This window comes from Suricata suricatta, chromosome 10 (assembly GCF_006229205.1).
Source record: "Suricata suricatta isolate VVHF042 chromosome 10, meerkat_22Aug2017_6uvM2_HiC, whole genome shotgun sequence".
Taxonomy (NCBI): domain Eukaryota; kingdom Metazoa; phylum Chordata; class Mammalia; order Carnivora; family Herpestidae; genus Suricata; species Suricata suricatta.
Window position 1 is genome coordinate 78633439 of NC_043709.1, and position 22200 is coordinate 78655638.

The window sequence follows — 22200 nt, forward strand, 5'->3', positions numbered from 1 at the left end:
AGGTGCCGGCCACGTTAGCACATTTGAAGGTATAAAGAAAACAGCCAACAGCTCTGGTAGCAATAACAGCTCATATTCATGGTGGGCTACCTGCCAGGTACCATTCGGAGCGCTTCACATGGAGTTCTTCATTCAATTTTCACAATAGTTCCATAGACTGGATACTATTGTCATCTCTACCTTATAGTTTAAACAAAACAAAACAAAACAAAACCCTGAGGCCACGGGTGATAGAGTAAACTGACCAAGGCTACACAGCCAGGAAGTGGCAGAACAGAGCGGGAGATTCAGCTAGTCTTGCTCTGGAGCCCAGGCTTTTAACCCTTCTGCCTGCCTTTGCAGCCAGGTAACTGCAAAGGGTCAGATGATGTGTGCCTTGCAGAAGTGCAAGAGCCCAAGTCTGCATTTCAATCAGAGGTGCATGAACAGACAGGAAAATAGGGCAGGACCGGGCCTTTGGAAGAAGCAAGGAAATAGAGTGGGAATTCATACCCCAAACCCCTCCAGCCACAAAAAGGCAGTCAGTCATGTCTACTAAAGCAACGTCTTCTCTGGGATGTACACTGGGAAGGGCAGACCCTGATTGTTTCAGGTTTCCCCAAAGCTGAGGAAGAGATCGGAGCCATTAACCTGAGGGTAAAGAGTATGGGCAGGAAGATGGATATCAAAATTTAGGCTCCATGTTTTAAATACTGGGCTCTACTAGATCTGGGCATTTAGCCCACAGAGTTGCCAGAGATCAGATCTGCCAACATCTAACTGGGTTTTTAAAAGGGGTTTGATCTCCAAGGAAGTGTTTATGGCCTGTGAACAGTGGATCCCCCAGAAATTCTCAGGTCCCCTCCACACCCTACCCCACCCCCCGCCATAGCCAAGAAGGGTTACCACGAGGGCACAGTCACTCAGGCAGAGCCAGGGAACATCCTGCCACAAAGCAGAACCCGGGGTTCCCGGGCTGGCTGTCCAGAAAGCCACTCCACCCGTGGAGCAGGGGGCCTCACTGGCCCTTACCGGCAGCAAAAAGATACAGTTTGGACCAGTGACTGCAGTGTGCCATTTTCCCTTCTCCCTTTTCCAGAATGGCGATGTGTAACCTGCAGTGCCTCAGTTTCCCCAACTGTAACGTGGGGTAATATTGTATTTACCTCATGGGATTGTTGTGAGGATTAAAGAGTTAAATTTTAAAAGTGTTTGGAGTTCCTTGCATCAGTGTTGGCTTTGTTGCGTTTGTTTTGGAGCATCTTGAGTGCGTAAAAATAATTAAATTACTCGTTACGGACTGTCCAAGCTGAGTGATCACCCACGGACGTAGAAGGGATGGGGACCCCCTGACAACCCTGGACGTGGGGTGTTATCTTCAGATGCACTGGCTGGATCTGATTTTTGACTGTTTCCCTTGGTGGGCATGTCTTAGTGTTATTTCAAGTTGGATCAAAACTGTAGGTGTAAGAAGGGCATGTGTGTGCAGGTATGTTCATACATGTGGGGCAACCAAAAGACAGAAGGGAATGGACATCTGTGGGGCATCATCTAGTAACGGACCCCATTTTGTGATGCTGCCCCAGCCCCCTCCCAGCTTCAAAAGCAAGGAGTTGTGTGGTTCAGTTTTCCTGGAGTAAGCAGTACTTAAAAGGAAACAGTGGTTGGGGTGCCTGGGTGGCTCAGCAAGTTAAGTTTCTGGCTCTTGACTTCGGCTCAGGTCATGATCTTGATCTCACGGTTCGTGAGTGCGAGCCCCCCATCAGGCTCTGTGCTGACAGTGCAGATCCTGATTGGGATTCCCTCCTTCTCTCTCTACCCTTCTCTCCCTATTGTGCTCTGTTCCTCTCTCTCTCTCAAAATAAATAAACATTGAAAAAATAAATAAAACAGTGGGAAACATTGGAAAACAGGCTGAACTGTGGGACTGAGGCTTCAGAATTCTAAGGATTCAGAGATCCTCCTCCCAGATCCCTCTTCTCCAAACACGGAAGGCTCCCGAAGCCTCTGCTGCCCCATTTGGCTCATCCTCCCACAGGACAACCCATCTCTAGCTGGTGCCTAAGTGTTAGTCCGGCCTTCCCTGTGAGCCAGGAACTCTCCACCTGAGGGGCTGGCTCAGGCTTCCCCTGTTTTCCTCTCTGCTCTGGCACAGCCCTGATCACACAGCTGGCACACAATACCTAACGGACAACAACGTGGACCATTAAGATTTAGAACTATTTTATTCGAAGAGATTTTCTTCTATAGTTCTAGTTCTAAACACAAAATGAATGCTATTTGAGTGAGCGCATCATAGACGTTGTATTTAAATGAATCATATCATGTTTACATTTTAAGCCACACTTGAAGATACAATACAACTTTTTAACAAAGTATCAGTCATAACAAAACATAATTATTCATTCTACGGATTACCAATTTTCCTAAAATGACCACTAATATGAAAACATTGTAGAGATATCTAAGGAACCCTTAAGAATTTTTTTAGAAAAATGACAAAATGCAAATTACATTTTCCTTTTCTTGACTAGTAATAAACTATGACGTTCACTTGGGAAAGCATCAGCCAACCCCACCAAAGTCATTTCAGTGCTCTTTTGCTCTGCAAAATTGACCATCTTTTACATTTAATGTCTCCTGCAGGAATGGATAAAACTGGTTATGTCAAGTACAGAAGTCGGCGTATGCCAATTGGTATGCATTTTATATTGTGTTTCTAAATTAACACAATATGAAATACAAATGTTCTTAAGTGAATGAAACATAAAGACAGAAAGCCACCCTTTGATAGTTGTCACATAGGCAAGGACAACTAACTTAAAGTCAGGACCAGCATCTTAATGACCATCTAGCAATACTTACTATGGAAATGCTTTAAAGGCATAGGTATAAACTCCCACGTGAAGAGCGTGCCTCTCCCCACACTTACTTCCCTGGCTTTGCTTCTCTCTCTCATGGGATCAAGCTGCCGAGCCCTTAGCCACACAGGCTGTGGTGCCTAGTAATTATCTTTACAGGAGATCACATTTAATTTTTTTTGAAAAATGAAGTACAGAGAAGACAATGAAAAGTAGTGAGAACAAAAGCATACCATTAAAACAAAAACATAGCTTGTGATCTTCTAATTTAGAGAACAGCTGGTTCATTGTAACTGATAGCAAATCATGAAGCAGTCGGCAGACTGAGTCAGGACTGAAGACACAGCCTGGCCAGAGAGCCCCAGGGTGCCTCACAGAAATGGGCATCTTTGAGGACACTAGTCACAATGATTATGGCAAACATTTTCACAAGAAGCTTTTCAAGGCCAGGGACAGTGGCTCACTTACATCTATATCCCTAATTCTTAGCACTGCCTTGCACACAACAGACTTCCCATACATATTTCTGGGAACCAGGGAATTGAGTTGAATCAGCTCACTGTTTTCAAAGCCATTTTGGGTGGTATCTACTCACCTAATTCAGTCACTTCTGTAAGGCGGGGATGACAGACTTCATTCACCTCATTCGGATGGATGGGTTAACAGGTACCAGGAAGCACTGATGACATGGATTGTGAGACCAATTCCTGGCACAGAGAAAGGAGTGCTATTCACTCATAATGCCGCCATCAGAGAGCAGTGGCCCAGATGTCATATATTGCCCATCCCTGGCCTAGGAGAAGGCATTCAACAGTTCACCCACATTCCCTTTCCGTCGCTACGCTGCCTCACGAGTGCTCTGCATTAAGCCACTGCTCATTAAATGCTGGTTGACCAAGAAGGCCAAGGTCTTTCCACTTGATTTACCTGTGTGGCCAAACAGGTAGGGGTCATGACTTTACCTGGAAATCTAATAACATGGCAACCAAAATGCTCATGAATTCTTAAGAGAACAAGCATTTACTTTTAATTCTCTTTGTAGAGAAGCTTTGTCCATCTCTGTACAACTTTAATTGGTATCTGAATTACCTGGGATTTTGGTTCAAAAGAAAAAAAAATGGCTGAGTTAAATTCTCTTTGGTATCCATGCTTAATCTTAATTTATTTGTTTCTTACTAGAATTCATAACCTTCTCAGTACTTCATTGTTATGACTTAACCAACACTGTTGAAATAAACTCTTACATTTTCATTAAAAAAACTTTAAAGGACCCAAAAGGGAAAGGCCACTGAAACCAAGGATGTGGAGAAGAGCCAGAAAGAATGACAGAAAGAATCAACCTCCCTCTACCAATCCACACTCAGGACTCACTCTGCCACTCAGACCATTCTTAGTAAAGTTGGTTGCATGGAGGGGGGGGCGCCTACCACAGGGGTCCTCCTAGCAACTCCCTTCTCTCTCTACAGTGGGAGGCTGGCACCCCTCAGAAGCATTTCAGTAAAGAAGGATAAAGCATTCAGAGAAAGGAAGGACATAGAGGGACATTATCAAAGAGCACTATATTGTACACCTGAAACTAATATAATACTGTATATTAACTACACTTGAATTAAAATAAAAACAATAAAAAAGCAAAGTCCTGGGGTGGGGGATGACAGGGAATTTTCAAAGTAACATTGCCCTCATCATAGGTAGAGTCTTCAATACAACATTGGTATCAACAAGAGTACAGAGCAAAGTTAAAATTATCTTCAAAATGCCAGCATAGCTGCTGTGCAGAGCAGGAAGATGTGCCAGATGCACAGGTGTGCTCCTACTGCACATCCCACCTTGCCCAAGTACCCTTGGCAGCCCAGAGTAACAAAACGTTGTTAGAAGTCTGTGTATCTTAGAGCTATAATATGCCAGTGCACGTGCACACACACACAGATAATATGCACCTATACACACACATCAAACCTGGTGTATAAAAAGAGCTTTGTGGATCAGAGTATGCCTTCACTTGGCCCAAGAATCTAATTGTTGGCATCAGGAAAACAGACCCAAAGAATGTAATTGGGAAGAGAACTGGTTGGCAGCAACAATATTACATTTTATATGACGTGGTTATTTATAAGCTAAGGTCTCATTTGTTCAGAACTAATTCAACTGGCTAGGATCTACTGAATGAATATACAAGGTTAAGCTTTAAAAAAGTTAAGATCTGTCACAACAAAAGTTAACACTATCGAAAATAAATTAGATTTTTAAATATATGCAATGAAATTATAGATCACTGGAAATTCAATTCTATAATGAATATAAATTAATAAAAATCTATTATTAAAGTACCATCCCCAAGAAGATTTCAGTTCAGAGTTTGTTTTTTAAAGGCTAAGTATTTGCAAATAAATGGATATGGCTTAGAAACCATTAAATAATGTTAGTAGAGTACTGATATGATTATTTGGTGACAAGATCAAAGATCTGTCTCCATGTCCACAATAAAGGCTTGCCTCATTTTACTTAACAGAAGTATTCCTGAAAAGTTGTGCAAATAAAATTTTTACAACCAGGCCCTTATTTTAACCCTTATTTACATGAGGAGGCCATGGTTGTAAAGAAACCCTGTAGTGACTCTTGATACACTGAAGAACTCTGCTGAAGAAATCCACTCCCCTGCGCCATACCCGCACAGTGAACGCACACCGGACGTGCTGGGTGTCTGATGAATGCAACAGTGTGCCATGATCATTTCTGTTTTTCTGTGGGACTTTCTTCAAAGTGAGGCACGCTGTACTGGAATGTTACAACAGAAAGACGGAATCCGGCTCACAGTTTCATTGATTCCATTATGAAAGATCAGAGAAATTCAGAAAGGGTTTTTCAATCAAAATAAAATTTCGATAAGCATAAATTTTTAAAGGGACGCTGACCTGTGATTGGCAGAAGCTTTTACTCGTGTCAACCGACTTACTGAGCACGACTGCTTGAGCTGAGTTCCACCTGTTTAACAACCTAAGCAAGTAGAGCACCTTACCTCATTTCAGAAATACCACCAGAGGCCATCCCACTTCTACGAGAGCTTCTCCCCGTCTCCAGCACAAACGATTCACAGCTATCCTCCCCTTACTTCGTAAAACAAAGAATGAATTAAAAGGCTAAGATTAAATTAGAAAGATGCCCCATCTAAACATGATAAAGGCATCTGTTTTATCTTAAAAAAAAAAAAACTAAGTCCCATACATTCATTAAAAGCAACTCTTGAAGGCAAATTATTTTTCTTATTTGGTGTTCTCTTCCCTTCTCATTTAAGACTTGATTTCAAAAATATATATATTTCTCTCCATCCTTTGAAATAATATATCTTCTTTTTAAACAACACAGAATGCCTAGCACTGCAACTTATCTGACCACATAAATCTCCAATCTGCCACATACATGAAATAAGAAGTTATATCTGCCTATCTATTCAGTACACATAGTTGCAAAAAGTTTGGAAAAATAGCTGAGAGTGTCTTTATGCAAGTTTTTGGGTGGACTGGATGCTTGCAATGACTCACTATAGGCTTCCATCATTGTAAGTTTCCTGGAAAGTAGTGTGCAAATAAAATATCTAAACCTAGAACCCTATTTTAAACCACCGGAAGTACACGTGAGTATGGATGGGGGAGGAAGAGGATGAATGATAGTGTTAATATAAATGTTTGTCAAGTAAATGAATAACAACAAAAAAACTTCTCACTTAAGGTACTAATGATATTTCAAGTGACCTAAATAACACAGATTTTAAAATGATCTTTACCATTCAATGTCAATTACTGACTTTGGCCCTTTACTAAAGCAGACACCATGAATCTTGTTTCTGATGATCAGTTTCAGTCACTGGCCCAAGGGTATCATATTTGGATGAAAATATTATCATAGATTTGTTCCTATCATTTAAAAATCAATAATTAAAAAAATAATAAAATTGGTCTCTTTTCTCCACAAGTTTTCAAGTAATTAAAGTAAGCTTATTTACAGCTATTGTACATATGACCTACTTTAACCCATGTTTTCCCTTTAGAAATTGGTCTCCCTTGAAATAGGACACTACGGGTTTTTTTCTTTTCTTTCTCTCTTTTTGTTTTTGTTTGTCTTGAAGCAGGTTTCTTTTTAATTCTAAGCCAGTTCAGTCATGTTTCTGTTTTATTGGGCAGATAAAGAGAGGAAACCAGCAAATTATGTCCAAAGGCTGGGAAACGCCTGAATGCTTCCCAACTATCTGAAAAGATGTTGTACTTGAGGAAAACTCGATGTTCCAGGCTGGTTGACAGGGTAACGTCTCTGCTCATGATGTAGATGCCATCGTTGTGAAGGGCGCAAGTCAAGTTAAGACCGGATTTGGACGTGTTCTCCTTGAGGTAGAGCCACTGCCGCGTGACAGTGTTGTAGGACTGCACGGTGAGCATGTCCTCGCTCTGGCTGCTCCTCCGGTTGGGCCCCAGTTCGTGCAGACAGCCCCCCACGATGTAGATGGTCTCCTCGACAGATACCATCTGCTGCTTGCGAATGTGGACATCACATGTTTCAAAGAGAGTCCAGATGTCGGCTGAGGGGCAATACTGCAAAATGTTCATGTTGCGGTCTGAAACGAAGAAAGAAGCCTCGTGACGGCACGGCTACAGTAACACCACCGCCTGCCTCGGCAGTAACGAACACCTACCCCCATCGGAACAATGTGGCAGCACGACACATAACTATTTCAGAGAAGCAGAGGTTAAACAATGGTTTTTTAGTGGCTGGCAGGAGATCTATTTAGAATCATCTCCCTCGCCTCTCACCAGGCACGTCTCCCTCCCTGGGAGGCTCTCCGAATCAACAGGGCCAGGACACAGCCAGCTGTGACTACAGCGTCTCCTCCTCCCTGGCATCCCTACACATTTTAGAATGAGCAGCCCAATGTAAACAGAATCAGGGCCTTGGAACTCTCCTCAACATCTACAGAATTACTGACTTCTTAACCCAGATGACAGGCCAAGCCCCAAGGATCTACTCTTACCCAACTCTACTGCACTAGTGGCCATGCAGGATCTTCAGGGGCTGTCTAAATGAAATAACACATAATTGCCAAGTCAAAAGAAATCCAAGAAGTCCCACCTGTAGCCATGAGCTGTGGAATCACTTGGCAATTCTATTTCCTGACTGCAAAACAGAGACATCCTTAACAAAAAGGCCCTTCGCTCTCCCCGTGTCCGCTTCACAAGAGACAGCTAGTTGTTGTGTGGATAAAATCAGAAAGTGGATGAAAGACTGCTCTAACATTATCTTGAATTCATAGCTGCTTTAAGGAAAAATATTGCCTACTCTCCTTCTGAAAAATGCTTGTGAAATTTAAAAATCTAGTTTCGTTTTTCTTTTTTTCAATTGTTCTGTTTTATCCTCTTCTCCTCTAGGAAAGAATAAATGGAATATTTTAGACTCAGCAGAAAAAAAATGCTCTTGAGTTATCAGAAAGAATGAACTTTCTGTTTGTTGTTGTTCTTTAAACAAACAACACAATCCATCCGTGGAAGAGACCACTCCGCTTGGGAACAGACATATAACTACAGGGTGAGACACTTCCTCCTGAGACAGAAGGGCCCACGCACAGTCAGCAGTGATGAGAGAGCTCCACCATGGCCTCTGGTACCAAGTCAAGTGCCTCGTAAGAGGGCACAGAAAAACCTAAAAGGAGACCAAATCATGTGTGTACACATGGCCCCACACCTGCAGAAATTTCAGAATTGTTACAGCTTTAGGGAACTGTCCTTCTGTTTCCAACCCACATTAATACCTCCCTGTGTTTCTTTTTGTTATAGCTATTGTGATAAAACTCATTCTAGGAGATAGTCCAAGGGAGTTTGGTTAGCGGTCTATCAAAAAGTGCTCCTTGTAACCTGGCTTCCCACCACGTGAACAAGGGGCTTATTCTAGTGAGCCTTCCATGGGTCTCTCAGTCCCAGGGCTGAAGGTCTTCCCAGGTCTTCTGTAAATGTTTTCTCTCCTCACCCAACAAGAGCTCAGACCATGATGAGGTGATGTGAGTTTGTGGAATAATCTTTTCATTTTTACATTTATAGGAGATTCTGAACTTTAACAAATCACTCTTCTTCCCTTGAGTAGTTGCTATTGCTCTCTATTGAATTTCTTTTCATGTCCTCAGTGCCTGACATAGAATTAATCTTTGTCAAGCAGCTAGCATAAATATCATGAACTATTACTAAATTTTAAAAGCCTACCTAAGTCAGCAGATTAAGAATGCAACTTCGAGCCCTGCATTCTGTTTTATGACAATTATGATTTCTTATTTCAAATGCAGGTAACCATTAGAAAGGATTGGGAAGATCCCAAGCAGAAGAAGAGAGGTGTTTCAGAGTCCAAGGAACTGTCCTGCCCTCTCATCTCAAAAAACCCATTTTCAACCCTTACAAAAACATCCATCCATCCACATCACCCAACCATCCCATCACAGGTATTTGGCTTGGGGAGCCCAGGACAGGAACCACCGTGGGTGGCCCAAGTGAAGAAGGTACATTAGTAGTGGCTTGAAAAACTAGAAAACACACAAGCAAGGGTTTTCCAGGTCAAATCTAAAGAACATTTGCTCAGCCAGGGTCATGGAAAAACTAGGAAATCTACCAGCAGAGTACTCTTTGGATTACAGGTCTGCCTGTCAATGCATCCCAACTCCTGGTCAGAAGAGAAGCCAAGGGATATGTGTGCATTATATCATCCCACAGGGTGCATTCTGTGTCACAAAATCTAGGGAAGATCAGAATTCTTAGAAATGTTCCCAAGTAAATAACTGTATTTACCTTCCCAGGAGAAAAGGCACACAGACACACACAGAGGTACATACGCGCACACAGCAATTCTCTGGGGGCTATGGTTTAGTTAAGCATATAAAGTTGACCACTGTAACCTGAACACCAGTGTTGAAGGTAAAAAAAAAAAAAAAAAAGAATGCTAGATCTCTTTTTTTTCAATATTTATTACAAAAAAGCTGGCAATTATCTTATCTTCAGTGGAGAGTCACTAGAGAGGGACATTGGGAATAGCTCTACAGGATGAAAACTTGAGGGTGTTTAAAAAAACAAACAACTCACTGTTTCACATACACTCCTCTTGGTCATTGCCTCTCTGAGTGCATAAACAGCACCTGCCCCCACAAAGCTACCTCCTAGCCCCCAGAACCTCTGAATGTAAACTTACTTGGGAAAAGGAGCTTTGCAGATGTCATTAAATTAAGGATCTCAAGACGAGATCATCCTGGATTATCCAGGTGGGCCCTAAACTCTAATGAGGGTGTGTCTTTCTTTACAAGAGACAAAAGAAGAAAAGACAGGAGTGTACTCCGAAGAGAAGGTACAGGAAGATGGAGGCAGAGGCTGGAGTGATGCAGTCACCAGCAAAGGAACACGAGGGGCCACTAAGCCTAGAAGAGGCAAGGAAGGAGTCTCCCCTAGCACCTTCAGAAGGGACATGATGGCCCACCACTTGATTTCAGGCTCCTGGCTTCTAGAATTGTGAGACAATACAGTCCTACTGGCTTAGGCCACTGAGTTGTGGTTTTTTGCTAAGTCGTCCACAGGAGACTAAAACACCACTCACCATCCTCCCCATCAAATCAACTCTGTAGAGATATTCTAAGATGTGTTATTATTCAGAATCTTTTGCGCACGCACACACACACACACACACACACACACACACACTCTAAACCAGATGCTCATAAAATGTTTTACATTGATCTTCTTCCTCTAACATACATCCCCCAAATATGACACATTTGGCTATGGTAAGAATAATTTTTGGCACCTACACCACATTAGCATGTGGGTTTCTGTCCTTTGCAAAGTTACACTTCAGCATCGTTTCTCCATGCTTACTGTCAGCCAGGGCTGGATAGCTCTCTCCGCCCATCTTCTACCACAAAGGAGACAGAAAATGGTAACTCTACTACTTCAATGTAGCAACACGTCCTAAGAGTCCAGTTATACCTTCTCTATAAGTTGTGGGTGTTTTACAGGCAGACCGAATGAAGAAATAAATTTCTTTGGCCAAGAGGTAATGTGGACACAAGTGGGAGAGAGAAATAAAAGGAAAAGACACACCTTTTCCTGGTGGCCCACCACTGCCTTGCTTACCAAAACCATGCTCTTTTCTATCACTATCATGTGAGAAGCTTCCTACCAAGAACAGTAGTATAAAACCTACTGGAGAAACTTATTTCCAAATTATTAACTATCAAATAGCCACCAAAAAAGTGAAAAACACATATGTACAGTTTAGTAAAGAGCACAACTACCTCTCACCTTTGGATCAGGAAAGAATTCTCTTATATTCATGTCTCTTAAAACCCTCTTATGATATGTGAATGACAGTCTAGAGCTGAGTTTCTGGAAACTGTCTGACATATTTGTGTTCAAAAAGGGAGAAAGTGGAAACAAAGATCCACAAGGATGTTCTGGCCCTAAATTCCATGTTAGATGTGTTTGGGAAGAAGGATGGGAGTTACCCAGTAAAGTCACAGGATGACTGACCACAAGGCTGGGTCTTCAAAGCAGAAAGAAAATACATATTCTCCTCATAGCTCCCTCTACACCATTCAATTCTCATGCTCACACAAAGGCATCAAAGGTCCCTCCTCTCCAAACCACCTCTGTAATATACAACTCTCTTCTTCCCAGATATGTAGATATACAGTATTTAACGTATAAAATCACAATGTGTAGGCCAGAGTGTTTCCTCTGGCACCCTCCTGCCCTTCCCCAGGCTGCGGGAGCTCACACAGAAAAGGACCACTTACTTAGCCCCATCACTTACCTCTGGTAGTATATCCTCCAATGACGTAAATTTTCCCCTTACACTCACATGCAGAGAACTCAGCCAGAGGATTCGGTAGGGGTGCCACAAAATTCCACGCATCCTGCTCAGGATTGTAACATTCGACATTAGAAACGGCCTGCCCACCAATGGCATAGAGTTTTGAATTGACGGCCACGAGTTTGAAGTTAGACCTGAAAGAGAGATACAAAGGCCCAGAGAGTCAGTTCTTTTTGACCATCAAGCAGTCAGACAATGGCTTGAACTCCTAACACAGAGTGTGGAATGTGCTGATTATCTGAAGAAAATTAGCTCTCCAAGTTCAATGCCTGAGGGCAAAGGAATGATCAAATGACATCTCAAATTTCATTCCTATCCCCAGAATTCACAACAATGATGCATTTTCCAAATTTTTGCAATTGGAAATAAGCAATTAAATATACCAGAGTAGTCTTGCTTATTAGTCTTTGCCAAGAACCAAAGATATTCTGTATACAGTAAACTTAATACTTCTTTTAGCAGCGGGAGCAAGTGCTAATGGAGATGCAAAACCACCTCACTCCCTTGCCTCTCTAGTCAGAACATTTCTCATCCTTCCTACCTAGGGGTAGAATCTACCTTAGGTACCCACTAGTCCCTCCTACACAGCCAGGCATATGCTAAGGGTGGTCACTAAAGGGTGGTTCAGAGACCCCTCTACCACAAGTGCACTCACATAGATCACTTGTCCCCCCTCCATATGAGGGCACCCTCTGTATTGTTTCACTACAAATAATGTAGGGGCACATAAACACTGATTCTGAAACAGCAATTTTAGGATATTTACACATGTTAACTCAACAAATACTGAAATCAACAAATGCTACCTACAGTAATAGAAAAAAAATTTAAAAAGAGAATACACTGGTGTTAAGCTCCATATCAGTAATACAATTAAGCACTGCTCATCGGCTTCAGATGCTAGATAAAAGTTTCACCACTTTTGTGTTGAAAAGAAAAAATTAATTTGTATCAAAACAGCACACAGAGATTAATGGACTCCTTGAAGGCCAGATAGGATAAACATTTGGGTCGGTCTCTGTGGTATAGGCACCAGTCTCAAGTTTACTGTAGTCCTAGCAGAGCACAATGCAACCAAAAGACCAAAAGCACAAATCCGGAGACCCTAGCCCAAACATGCCACCTCCTCATCTCCAGTATGGGGGTAACACCCATCACAGGATGGTCAAGACAATTACAGCAAATAGTTTATCAGCATGTAATATACAGAGATAAGACAATTTCTCAGTTTTCCAGTATTTGAAATAAAGAAAGCAGACCAGGCAAATTTAGAGGTCACATCTACTGCCAACACAGCAATATCTTCGACAGTAACAGTATCTTAAGAACCAGGGTAGAGACCACAAATAATGAAAAATGTATATAAGAGAGTAGATGAAGAAGAAAGTGAACAAGAAGTCCATGCCCCATCCCTGAACAGGTGTTTAATAAACACTGATGCACTATGACATAGAACTGGCCACCTACAGAACAGTGTTTTCAAAGGTGCCTATAATGTGTATGTGTAAATTAGTTTTGGTTTTGTTTTGTTTTCCAAATCAGAGCATGAACAGAGGACCCTTCAACAAGAACCTCATATTGTCCATTAAACCCAGTCAGCCATTCAGGATTTCATGCCCACAGACTTCGCTGGGGTGGCAGTTACTGGGGGGTCTCTGGTTCATGTTGCTTACTTTTCCTGCTGCCAATGGTCCTTAAAATCTGACCATGATGCCCTCTCTGTGTGCAAATTTGGGGAACCAAAGGAAATAAAGCTTGTAAATAAATACTAAGTTTTACCAGCCCACAATTTGTTTTTGCTCCCTAAAGGTACACAGATAGTAAATTTTGTAAGATCAAAACAGTTTTTAATATTCATCCAGCATAATCATTTGTCCTAAGCAAACATGTAAGGGCTGAATGAATAGGCAGTCAAAAGCAAACAGTTCCATCTCTCCACACCCCAGCACGCTCAAATACACTTAAAGAGAAGAAACTTTTCAAGATTGAATTTAAGATGAAATTGCCACCCCAAAACAGACCACTTAATGAAGAGATTTATGAGCTGAGGATTATACAGGGAAATCTCAGCTTCATCACTCAACAGCTATGTGACCTTGGACAAGTCACTGAATCTCAGGTCATCTGAGCCTCAGTTTCCCATCTATGAAGTTGGGAAAAGCACAATATCACACACAGTAAGAGTTGAAAAGGGGAACACTTGCAGAAAGAGGTCAGAAGAGGTAATGCTTTTCTGCATGTCACAAGCCTAAGTTTCTTAACTCGAAGAAGGTCTGCTTCTCATTTGTAACTGCGACAGTCACCCATCAGAATGTACTCGGGAATTATGTACAAAGTACCTTCTCATCCATAAATTCTTACTGTGTAGCACTCCATTGACAACTTTCTTCCACTTTCCACCTCCGAAATGGTAAAATTATGAATCCAAGCTATCAATTTTTTTTTAAATATACATTATCTCTATAGTATTTTCTTAATATTGATCCCTGACCCACTACACGCAGGGGGAAAAAGAATTTTTAAGCCAAGTAATAATGTGTTGTAGCTATATACTTGACTGACTTACAGTGAAGAGAAATAAAAGTGAATTTCTACTTGACTTTGAGGAAATAAATTGCTCATTAAATCTTTAAAAACGCAGTGACATGAAACATGCTGCACACGAGTGAACAGATTAACGGTAGCTATGTACAACTGGAGGCAGGTAGGTGACCAGACATCTGGGTGGCTTGGAGTGCCGGCCCTGAAACTATGCTAGACAATTAGACAACTCACAGAGCCTCAGTTGCCTCTTTGTGGAGATAGAGCCAATAATAAGAGATGCTGTGAGGATGAAACAGGAAGTGACATCTAAAACTGACTACAACATGCAGCCCAGAGTAAGAGCTCAAGAAATGTAAACCATTGTCATGGCTTGCTACATACAATTAGAGTAAAATGGCAAGAACTTTTCTCACAACTTTGGGTCCTTGTGTGCCCTCTTTCCCCTTCTGCTGCTTCCCTATAGATTAACCTCCCCTGGGGACCAGAAAAGGCAGAAAGCAAAGGCTAGGAACAGAAGTGGTTGTGGTTGCTACCTACTACCCTGTCTGAGAAACCCCAGCACACAAAGCAACTTAAACTATTGGCCAAAAACACAGAGAGGTGGGGGTGGGGAGAGGATGGATAGACACATAGTTTTCTTTCCTTCACACTATTCTCCCCTCCACTGCAACGTTAACCACAGAGAACAAAATCTCTCCAGGGTTCCAGGACTCTAGAAATGCCCCCAAATACTAAACTTTGGCTCAGAGAAAAAGGGGACAACCGAGGCTGACAACTGTAATTCCACCTCTGCCAGGAGACTTCACTCTCTCCCAGCCTTGCTGTACTTACATGCAGAACTCCAATTTCAGAACAAAAGTGCAGGGCAATCACAGAGACTAGACACAACATTAGAAATAGAGAAATTAATGAACTGAGGGTTACAACAGTGATCAGTTCCTGCAAGCTGTCACCAATTAAAGCAAGGAGGGAAGGCAAGAATTTGGGGGGCACGAAAGTTTTTACATGTGAAGAGTTATGTCCTGCTAACTCCTGAGATCAAATCCATGTTCAGACCACTGGGCAGTATTGCATACCTGGACTTCAAAGCTTCCTCTCAAAGACTGCTATCTACTCCTACTGCCATTTTCAAGTGTGTGGGCATAACACTAACCTCCGTCCCTTCCTCCCTTCCATCACTTCCTTCCTCCCTCCCTCCCTTCCATCTCTTCTTTCATCTTTTCCTTCCTTCCATCCTCCCTTCCTTCCATCTCTTCCTTTCATCTTTTCTATTCCTCCCATCTTTTTTCCTTCCTTCCATCTTTTCCTTCGATCTTTCTTCCATTCCTTCCTTCATCTCTTCCATTCCTCTCTCCTTCCCTCCCTTCCTTCCATGTCCTCCATCCTTCCATCTCTTCCATGTCTTCCTTCCATTTCTTCCTTCCCTCCCTTCCTTCCTTCCTCTTTTGGTGGAGGTGGGGTGGGGAGGTGGTCCACTACTGGTCATACAGCACCATTTTCTCCAGAGTGCAAAGGGCTTTACAGAATCTCTCAGTGCTAGAGTGCCTGCCTGCCCTTTACCATTAAAGACTCTGAGACTACCACACTGTTTAGTCCCTGGGGAAAGTGGGCTGTTCAGCATCTGACCCCTTTGTCAAATTAAAACAGTACGGATACATCACAAAGATAGTGAATCAAGGTAGATGTGAAATGCTGTGTAACCAGAGGCCAAAATCTGCTTTTACTCAAGGTTCTAGGTCTCCTCCAGTGTTTCCAGAAACTGTGTGAGCATTACCAAGCAACAATTCCATCTAGGTTTTATTTTTACTTGTTCCATCATCTAAACTCAATTAGAAACTCGAGGACAGGAGCCATGTCACTCTTGTTGTTCATGCAACAGTCATTAGAAAAATGACATAAATGTGAATATCTGAAACACAGCACAGTACCACAAAGTACCTGTGCTCCATCTCTTTGGAAAAAAATTTTTTTTTTAATTTTTACAAAGAAAATTTTTAAATCTGCATTCAGATGGTCACTGCTAGTCTATAAGCCAAATTGTAGACACTCTATATGGCTCTATCTTTCCAATGGACATTTACATTTTGGTTACTCTCCTTATTATGCATCTTAGCAATTTACTTTCTATGTCTCAATTTCTGAGTCTGTAAATTGGGAACCAGGCTAATACAGTCTTTGTGAAAAATAAGGGAGATAATGTTCTTACTGCAAAGCAGTATGTAAAAACATTACCTAATGCAGAGTAAACGTTCAACTAAATGTTACTTATTATTATTTTTCAGCTATTCTAAATAACTATAATGACTATTACAAGATAAAAATACTATGTTACATTTATAAACTAAAATCATGCATTCACTTATTGTAATAATATAGTCCATAATTCAAAACAACTATGCATCTATTGAGAGTTCAGGAAGGGTCTCTGTGTTGAGTTTATGTCAGATCTGAATCAAAATATGAGAGAGATAATGAAGGTTACAAATTCCAATATAGCATCCAAAAAAAAAAAAAACTTGGTGGGAAAAATTATCTGTGTAGAAAAAAAGCAGTAACTAGAAAATACCTGTGAATAACCGTAAAAAAAAAAATGTACAGACTATACAAAACTAATAAAAGAAACCTTTCCTGAAGGACCAAAAGACCTAAATAAATGCAAAGAAAAAAGAACCATTTTTCTAGATTATGAAATTATGAATCTTCCTCCAACTTGATAAACACAAGGTAATCCCCAACAAAATCCTAACAGGACCTGACAAACTGATTCTAAAGTTTATCTGAACTGGGGCCCCTGGATGGCTCAGTCTGTTGAGCATCTGACTTCAGCTCAGGTTATGAGATCATGTTTGTGGGTTCAAGCCCCACACTGTGCTCTGTGCTGACAGTTCAGACCCTGGAGCCTGCTTTAGATTCCGTGCCTCCCTCTCTCTCTGCCCCTCCCTTACTAATGCTCTGTCACTCAAAAAATGAAACATTTTTTTTAAATTTCAAGTTTATCTAAAAGAGAAATGTATAAAAAATAGCTAAGAGAATTAAAATAAAACAAAATAGAACAAATGTGTCTTGGTTCCATGAGACAATAAAATAGTGTACCAAACTACAATAATTTAAAAGTGTGTGTGAAGGGGCACCTGGGTGGCTCAGTCAGTTAAGCGTCTGACTTCCACTCAGGTCATGATCTTACAGTCTGTGAGTACAAGCCCCATGTCAGGCTCTGTGCTGGCAGCCTGTTTCAGATTCTGTGTTTCCCTCTCTCTCTACCCATCTCCCTCTCACTCTCTGCCTTTCTCTCTTTCAAAAATAAACATTAAAAAAAATTTTTTAAGTGTGTTATTGGGGCACCTGGGTGGCTCAGTCAGTTGAGGGTCAGACTCCAGTCACAATCCCAAGGCTGTGGGACTAAGTCCTGGGTTGGGCTCCACACTGAGTGTAGAGCCTGCTTAAGATTCTTTCTCTCTCTGCCCCTCTCTCTTGCTTGCACATGCTCTCTCTCGCTCTCTCTCTCTCTCTAAAAATGAAAATAAATAAATAAATAAATGTGTGTTATTGAAAAGGGAATGGTCGGTCAATATAGAAATAGGAAATTAGCATCTCGTAACTGGCTATGCAAATCACAGTGAGTATTGAAGGCACTGGGACATTCAGAAAACATGTTATAACCTTATATTATACCTTATTATATGAAAGTAACTCCCAAATACATTCAGATATACATGTAAAAAGACAAACCTATAAAAGGTACATTATAAGATAATGAGTATTTGCATATTCTTAGCTTGTATAAGATTTTCCTATGCAAGATTAAAAGCTAATAGGATATACTTGACAAACTTCATTACAAAAAAATTAAAATGTCTTCATATAAAAATATACTATGAGGGCAGTTGGGTGGCCCAGCCCATTAAGCACTCAACTCTTGATTCCGGCTCAGGTCAGGATCTCATGGTTCATGGGTTCAAGCCCCACATCAAGTTTGTGCTGATAATGCAGAGCCTGCTTGGGATTCTTCCTCTCTCCTTGTCCCTCTCCCACTCTCTCTTAAAATAGACAAACTTACAAACACACACACACACACACACACACACACACACACACACACACACACACTAAACCTGAAGTCTAAATGTAGAGGATCATAAGGCCAATGTCGGCCTGTAATTTGTCTGGTCCGCAAGGTTTTCGTTATTGTTGATGTTTGTTTTCTCAAAGAAGTTGCCAACATTTGACAATCAGGGTTTCTGCCCGCCTGGCAACACCCTTCCTCACTTCTAGATGGCAGCAGCAAGCTGTGGCTGGAGGTGGGGCCCGCTTGCGGTAGGGTGGTCACATTCCCTGGTCCCTTGTAATCCCAGCCCACCCCTCTAGTCCCCGACTTCGCCTGCCTGGTTACTTGGAGGATCTCATTTTTGAGGCCTTACAATAAATTAAAGGCAGGGAGAAAGATGGGCAACATTACCTGCGAGGCAAGACATTAATTCTACGCACATAAACAGAACTTCTGAAATGAATATGAAAACGATAAACCAATTTTCTTTTTAATTGGCGAAGATCACTTACAAAATATATACAAAAAGCCCCTAAATATATGAAAGGAAAAATCTCTCTTCCAAGCAGAAACATTCACATTAGTGTTTTTGCCCATTGGATTGGAGCAAAAAACGATGATAATATCTTGTCTTGGCAAGAGTATAGGAACTGGCAGGCTCAAACCCTGTTTCAAGGAGAGGAAATGTGAACAATTTTCTGATGGGCACTTTGGCAGGAGCTACCAAAATTGAAAACATACATACACTTTGGCCCACCTATCCAGGAATTCCAGGAATTTGCCATACAGGACTCACTGATACATGCCAGCTAAAACAGGCACACATATGCCAAAATGTTCAATACAGCATTGTCTATGATGGCAAACAGAAGCAACTTAAATGGGGCACCTGGCTGGTTCAGTTGGTAGAATATGTGGATTCTTAATCTCAGGGTTATGACTGCAAGCCCCAAGTTGGGCATGCAGCTCACTTTAAAAATAAATATTTTTTTTTTTAAAGAAGCAACTTAAATGCTCATGAAATAAAGGAAGGGCTGATTACATTATAGTACAGCTATAGGCTGGAATACTATACAGCCAGTAACAAGAATCAGATGGCTCTACATTTGTTGATATAGAAAAAACTCTCAAAGTGGAAATATTAATGGCCATAATAATCAGCACAACCTAATCAACTTTAGAGTAACCGTATGTATAAGAGGCATACACACCCATACAGGGACATCATATGCATAAACATTCTCCCCCCATAAACAATTATCAACATTGTTAATCTTTATATACACATTTGTAACAAATATATTTATAAATGTATAGTATGTAAACGTATATCAACAGGCATCATTTTTTTACTCTGGTTTTTCACGTCATTGGCAATTTTTCGAAGCACATATTTGTGCATTATTTGAATACCTCTCCGCCCCCAGGACAAAAAGGATATTCCCATAAAGAAAAACAAAAAGATTTCTACCCCTAATCTGAGCACCATCCATAACATTAAATGTGCCTTTGTTGCTTTAATTATAATTTGCTTTAAAATAACACCTCTGATATCAAATTTCAAATATGGTATCATCTCAGTGGTCTAAACAATGCACTAAAAAAGGGGTTGGAAGAAAACATGCCAACCTATAACAGTCATTACTTCTGTGAAGGAGGAAATAGGAGTGACAGTCTTTGTTTCTTTTTTCTTTTCCATTTTTCTGCTTTTCTAGAATAACTATGTATTATTCTTATCATCAGGAAAAAAAGAACACTTCCCAAGATGGATTTTATGTTATAGTAGAAATAAAGCCACTGTTCCCTCCCTGGCCAGGCGTACTCTTACGTAAGTATGTGTAATGGTCACAACTTTCTTTGCCCGGGGGTGACTCCTCCAATTTCTTGCTCCACACTTAAGGGCAGGCCCCTGTAGGGGTTGAGATGGGTACAAGCAGACCAGAGGACAGGGTCCTTTCATGGGTTACACTGATCCTTCTCCCGACTTGTGAATGGCTCTGGGCCGTCTTGCGTCCTAGCAAGTTTCCTTCCTACCGCCTCTCCCTACATCCGGCCGGCTCTTTTCTTTTCCTGTTCAGGTCCCAGCTCCATTCCCTCCCTCGCTCCTCTCCCTTCCTCCTTTTCCTGTCTCCAAGTCACCCAAGTGCATGTCGGGAGGGATTTGCAGGATGGGAAGAGAGAAGGCCCCGGTGGAAACGTTCTAATTCTGTAGGTGACCACCGCCATGCTCAAGTTTTAGATCAAGGATGAAACTAGGAAAAAAGGGAGATGAAAAACAGTGGATTAAAAAATAAGCAAGGCAATTAAAAAAATAAGAAATCGTATGTACAATTCCAATGTGTATCTCTGATCAGACTGATGCCCCCATGTAGAACACTTCAAAGTCAGTGACAACAAACTCTTCCAAAGGCAGCATCAGAGGTTACTGCCTAGTGTGTCACTGTAATCAGAATTAGAGCCTCAGCAATTTTTAGAAGTTTTTTTTAATTTAAAAAGGTAAAAATGAAAGCAAATTGACGAAAGTTTTCTTTGAACGTATCCTTCTAGGAAACCACAGACTTCTTTCCCCTGGGAAAGACGCGCAAATAAAAAGAAAAGAAAAGTCAGTTTGCCTGAAAGCGCAATACCTGCAAGGAAGCAACTCAGCTAGTGGGCCTCAGGGGGGCCACTTCCTCCTTGCAAGTCCTCAGTCCACTGGGAGCTTTGCCAGAGTCAAGGCCAGCGACACTCGTGAAGATGTCATTCCCACCTCGGCGCGGCGTCCTGGGACCGCCCGGTAAACATCAGGGGAAGGAGCTAAGGCGCCAGCGAGTGAATGGGGAAGACGCAGCGCTGCCAGGCTCTTACCTCTTCTGGTTCATGGAGGCCACCTGGAGCCACTCGTTGGTGCTGGGGTTGTAGGAGTGCGCGGCCGAGATCTCCTGGCTGGTGATCCGGTAGCCGCCCACGATGAAGAGGTAGTTGTCCAGGATGGCGGCCCCGTAGCCCCTGACGTTCACCAGGTCGGGAGGAAGGTTGTTGGCCAGCGGGAACCAACGTTCGGTCATCTCCTCATACCTCAGCATGGACGGGGGCTCCCCTTGGTAGGGGTGAGGAGCCAGCGGTCCCCCCAGGAAGTCCCCCAGGGCCACGAGGACAGGAGTCCCCGTCATCCGGGCCTCTCTGAGCCTCTGCTTCAGGCCGACCTCCCCGGGGGCGTGCGGGGGAGCCGCCAGGAGGTGGAACTGGGGCTTGCACAGGACCTCGTGGAAGTGGACGGCCATGAAGCGCAGGCAGGCCTCCTGCAGGTCGGGCAGCCCGTACACCTGCGCCAGGCGGTACAGCTCCAGGCAGTTGGTGAGCCGCACCTGGGACAGCAGCAGCTGCAGCAGAGACGTGACCTGAAGGAAGGAGGCCGCCTCCACCAGCTCCGCCAGCAGGCTCACCTCGTCCATCTCCTCTTCCTCCTCCACCCCACCGCCCTTCTCGGCCCGCGGGCCCAGGAGCCAGCCCTCGCGGGCCCCGCCGGCGTTGATGAAGTCCAGCACCAGGCGCAGGCCCGGGGCGCTGAGGCCGCGCAGCTGCTGCACCTCGGGGCCGCCGGCCTCCTGGCTCAGGGCCTCGCGCATGCCGGAGCGGTAGAGGGCGCGGAAGTAGTCGCTCTGCTCGATGAGCTTCCTCTTGCTCACCGGGTAGCAGCGGTCCTCCAGGCGGATCTGCACCATCTCCTCGGCCGACATGGCTGGGGGGCTGGGGGCCGCGGGGGTGCCCGCCAGCTCTGCGCGCTCGCCTCCCCGCCCCCACGCGCTCTCCGGTTCCGGGTTGGGCGCGCCGAGGGATGGCGCCGCGGAGGAGGAAGGAGGCGACGGGCCGCCGCCGGCTCCCGCGCTCGCCCGGCCTATC

The 22200-nt window shown here is 42.9% G+C and overlaps 1 protein-coding gene across 2 annotated transcripts; it reads right to left on the reverse strand.

The window, feature by feature from the left end:
- Positions 1-2185: 2185 nt before the first annotated feature.
- Positions 2186-22194, reverse strand: KLHL42 (kelch like family member 42). Of its 2 annotated transcripts, XR_003914353.1 has the most exons (4): positions 21166-22194; positions 11670-11863; positions 6625-7449; positions 2186-3547 (listed from the first exon to the last, which is right to left on the reverse strand). XR_003914353.1 is itself a non-coding variant. In XM_029954379.1 (3 exons), the coding sequence occupies exons 1-3, from the start codon at positions 22035-22037 to the stop codon at positions 6998-7000; spliced, it is 1518 nt and encodes a 505-aa protein (XP_029810239.1). In that variant the 5' UTR covers positions 22038-22194; the 3' UTR covers positions 2186-6997. The 2 variants fall into 2 exon arrangements, 1 of the variants encoding a protein (XP_029810239.1); XM_029954379.1 differs by having other exon boundaries at positions 2186-7449.
- Positions 22195-22200: the final 6 nt, after the last annotated feature.

Bases quoted from the DNA above. Each gene is read 5' to 3' on its own strand.
- KLHL42 (XM_029954379.1), bottom strand. From the start codon at position 22,037: ATGTCGGCCGAGGAGATGGTGCAGATCCGCCTGGAGGACCGCTGCTAC. The intron at 11,864-21,165 runs GTAAGAGCCTGG...TCTCTCTTTCAG, and splicing joins GCCTCCATGAACCAGAAGAG to GTCTAACTTCAAACTCGTGG. The intron at 7,450-11,669 runs GTAAGTGATGGG...TCTTCGTTTCAG, and splicing joins TGGAGGATATACTACCAGAG to ACCGCAACATGAACATTTTG.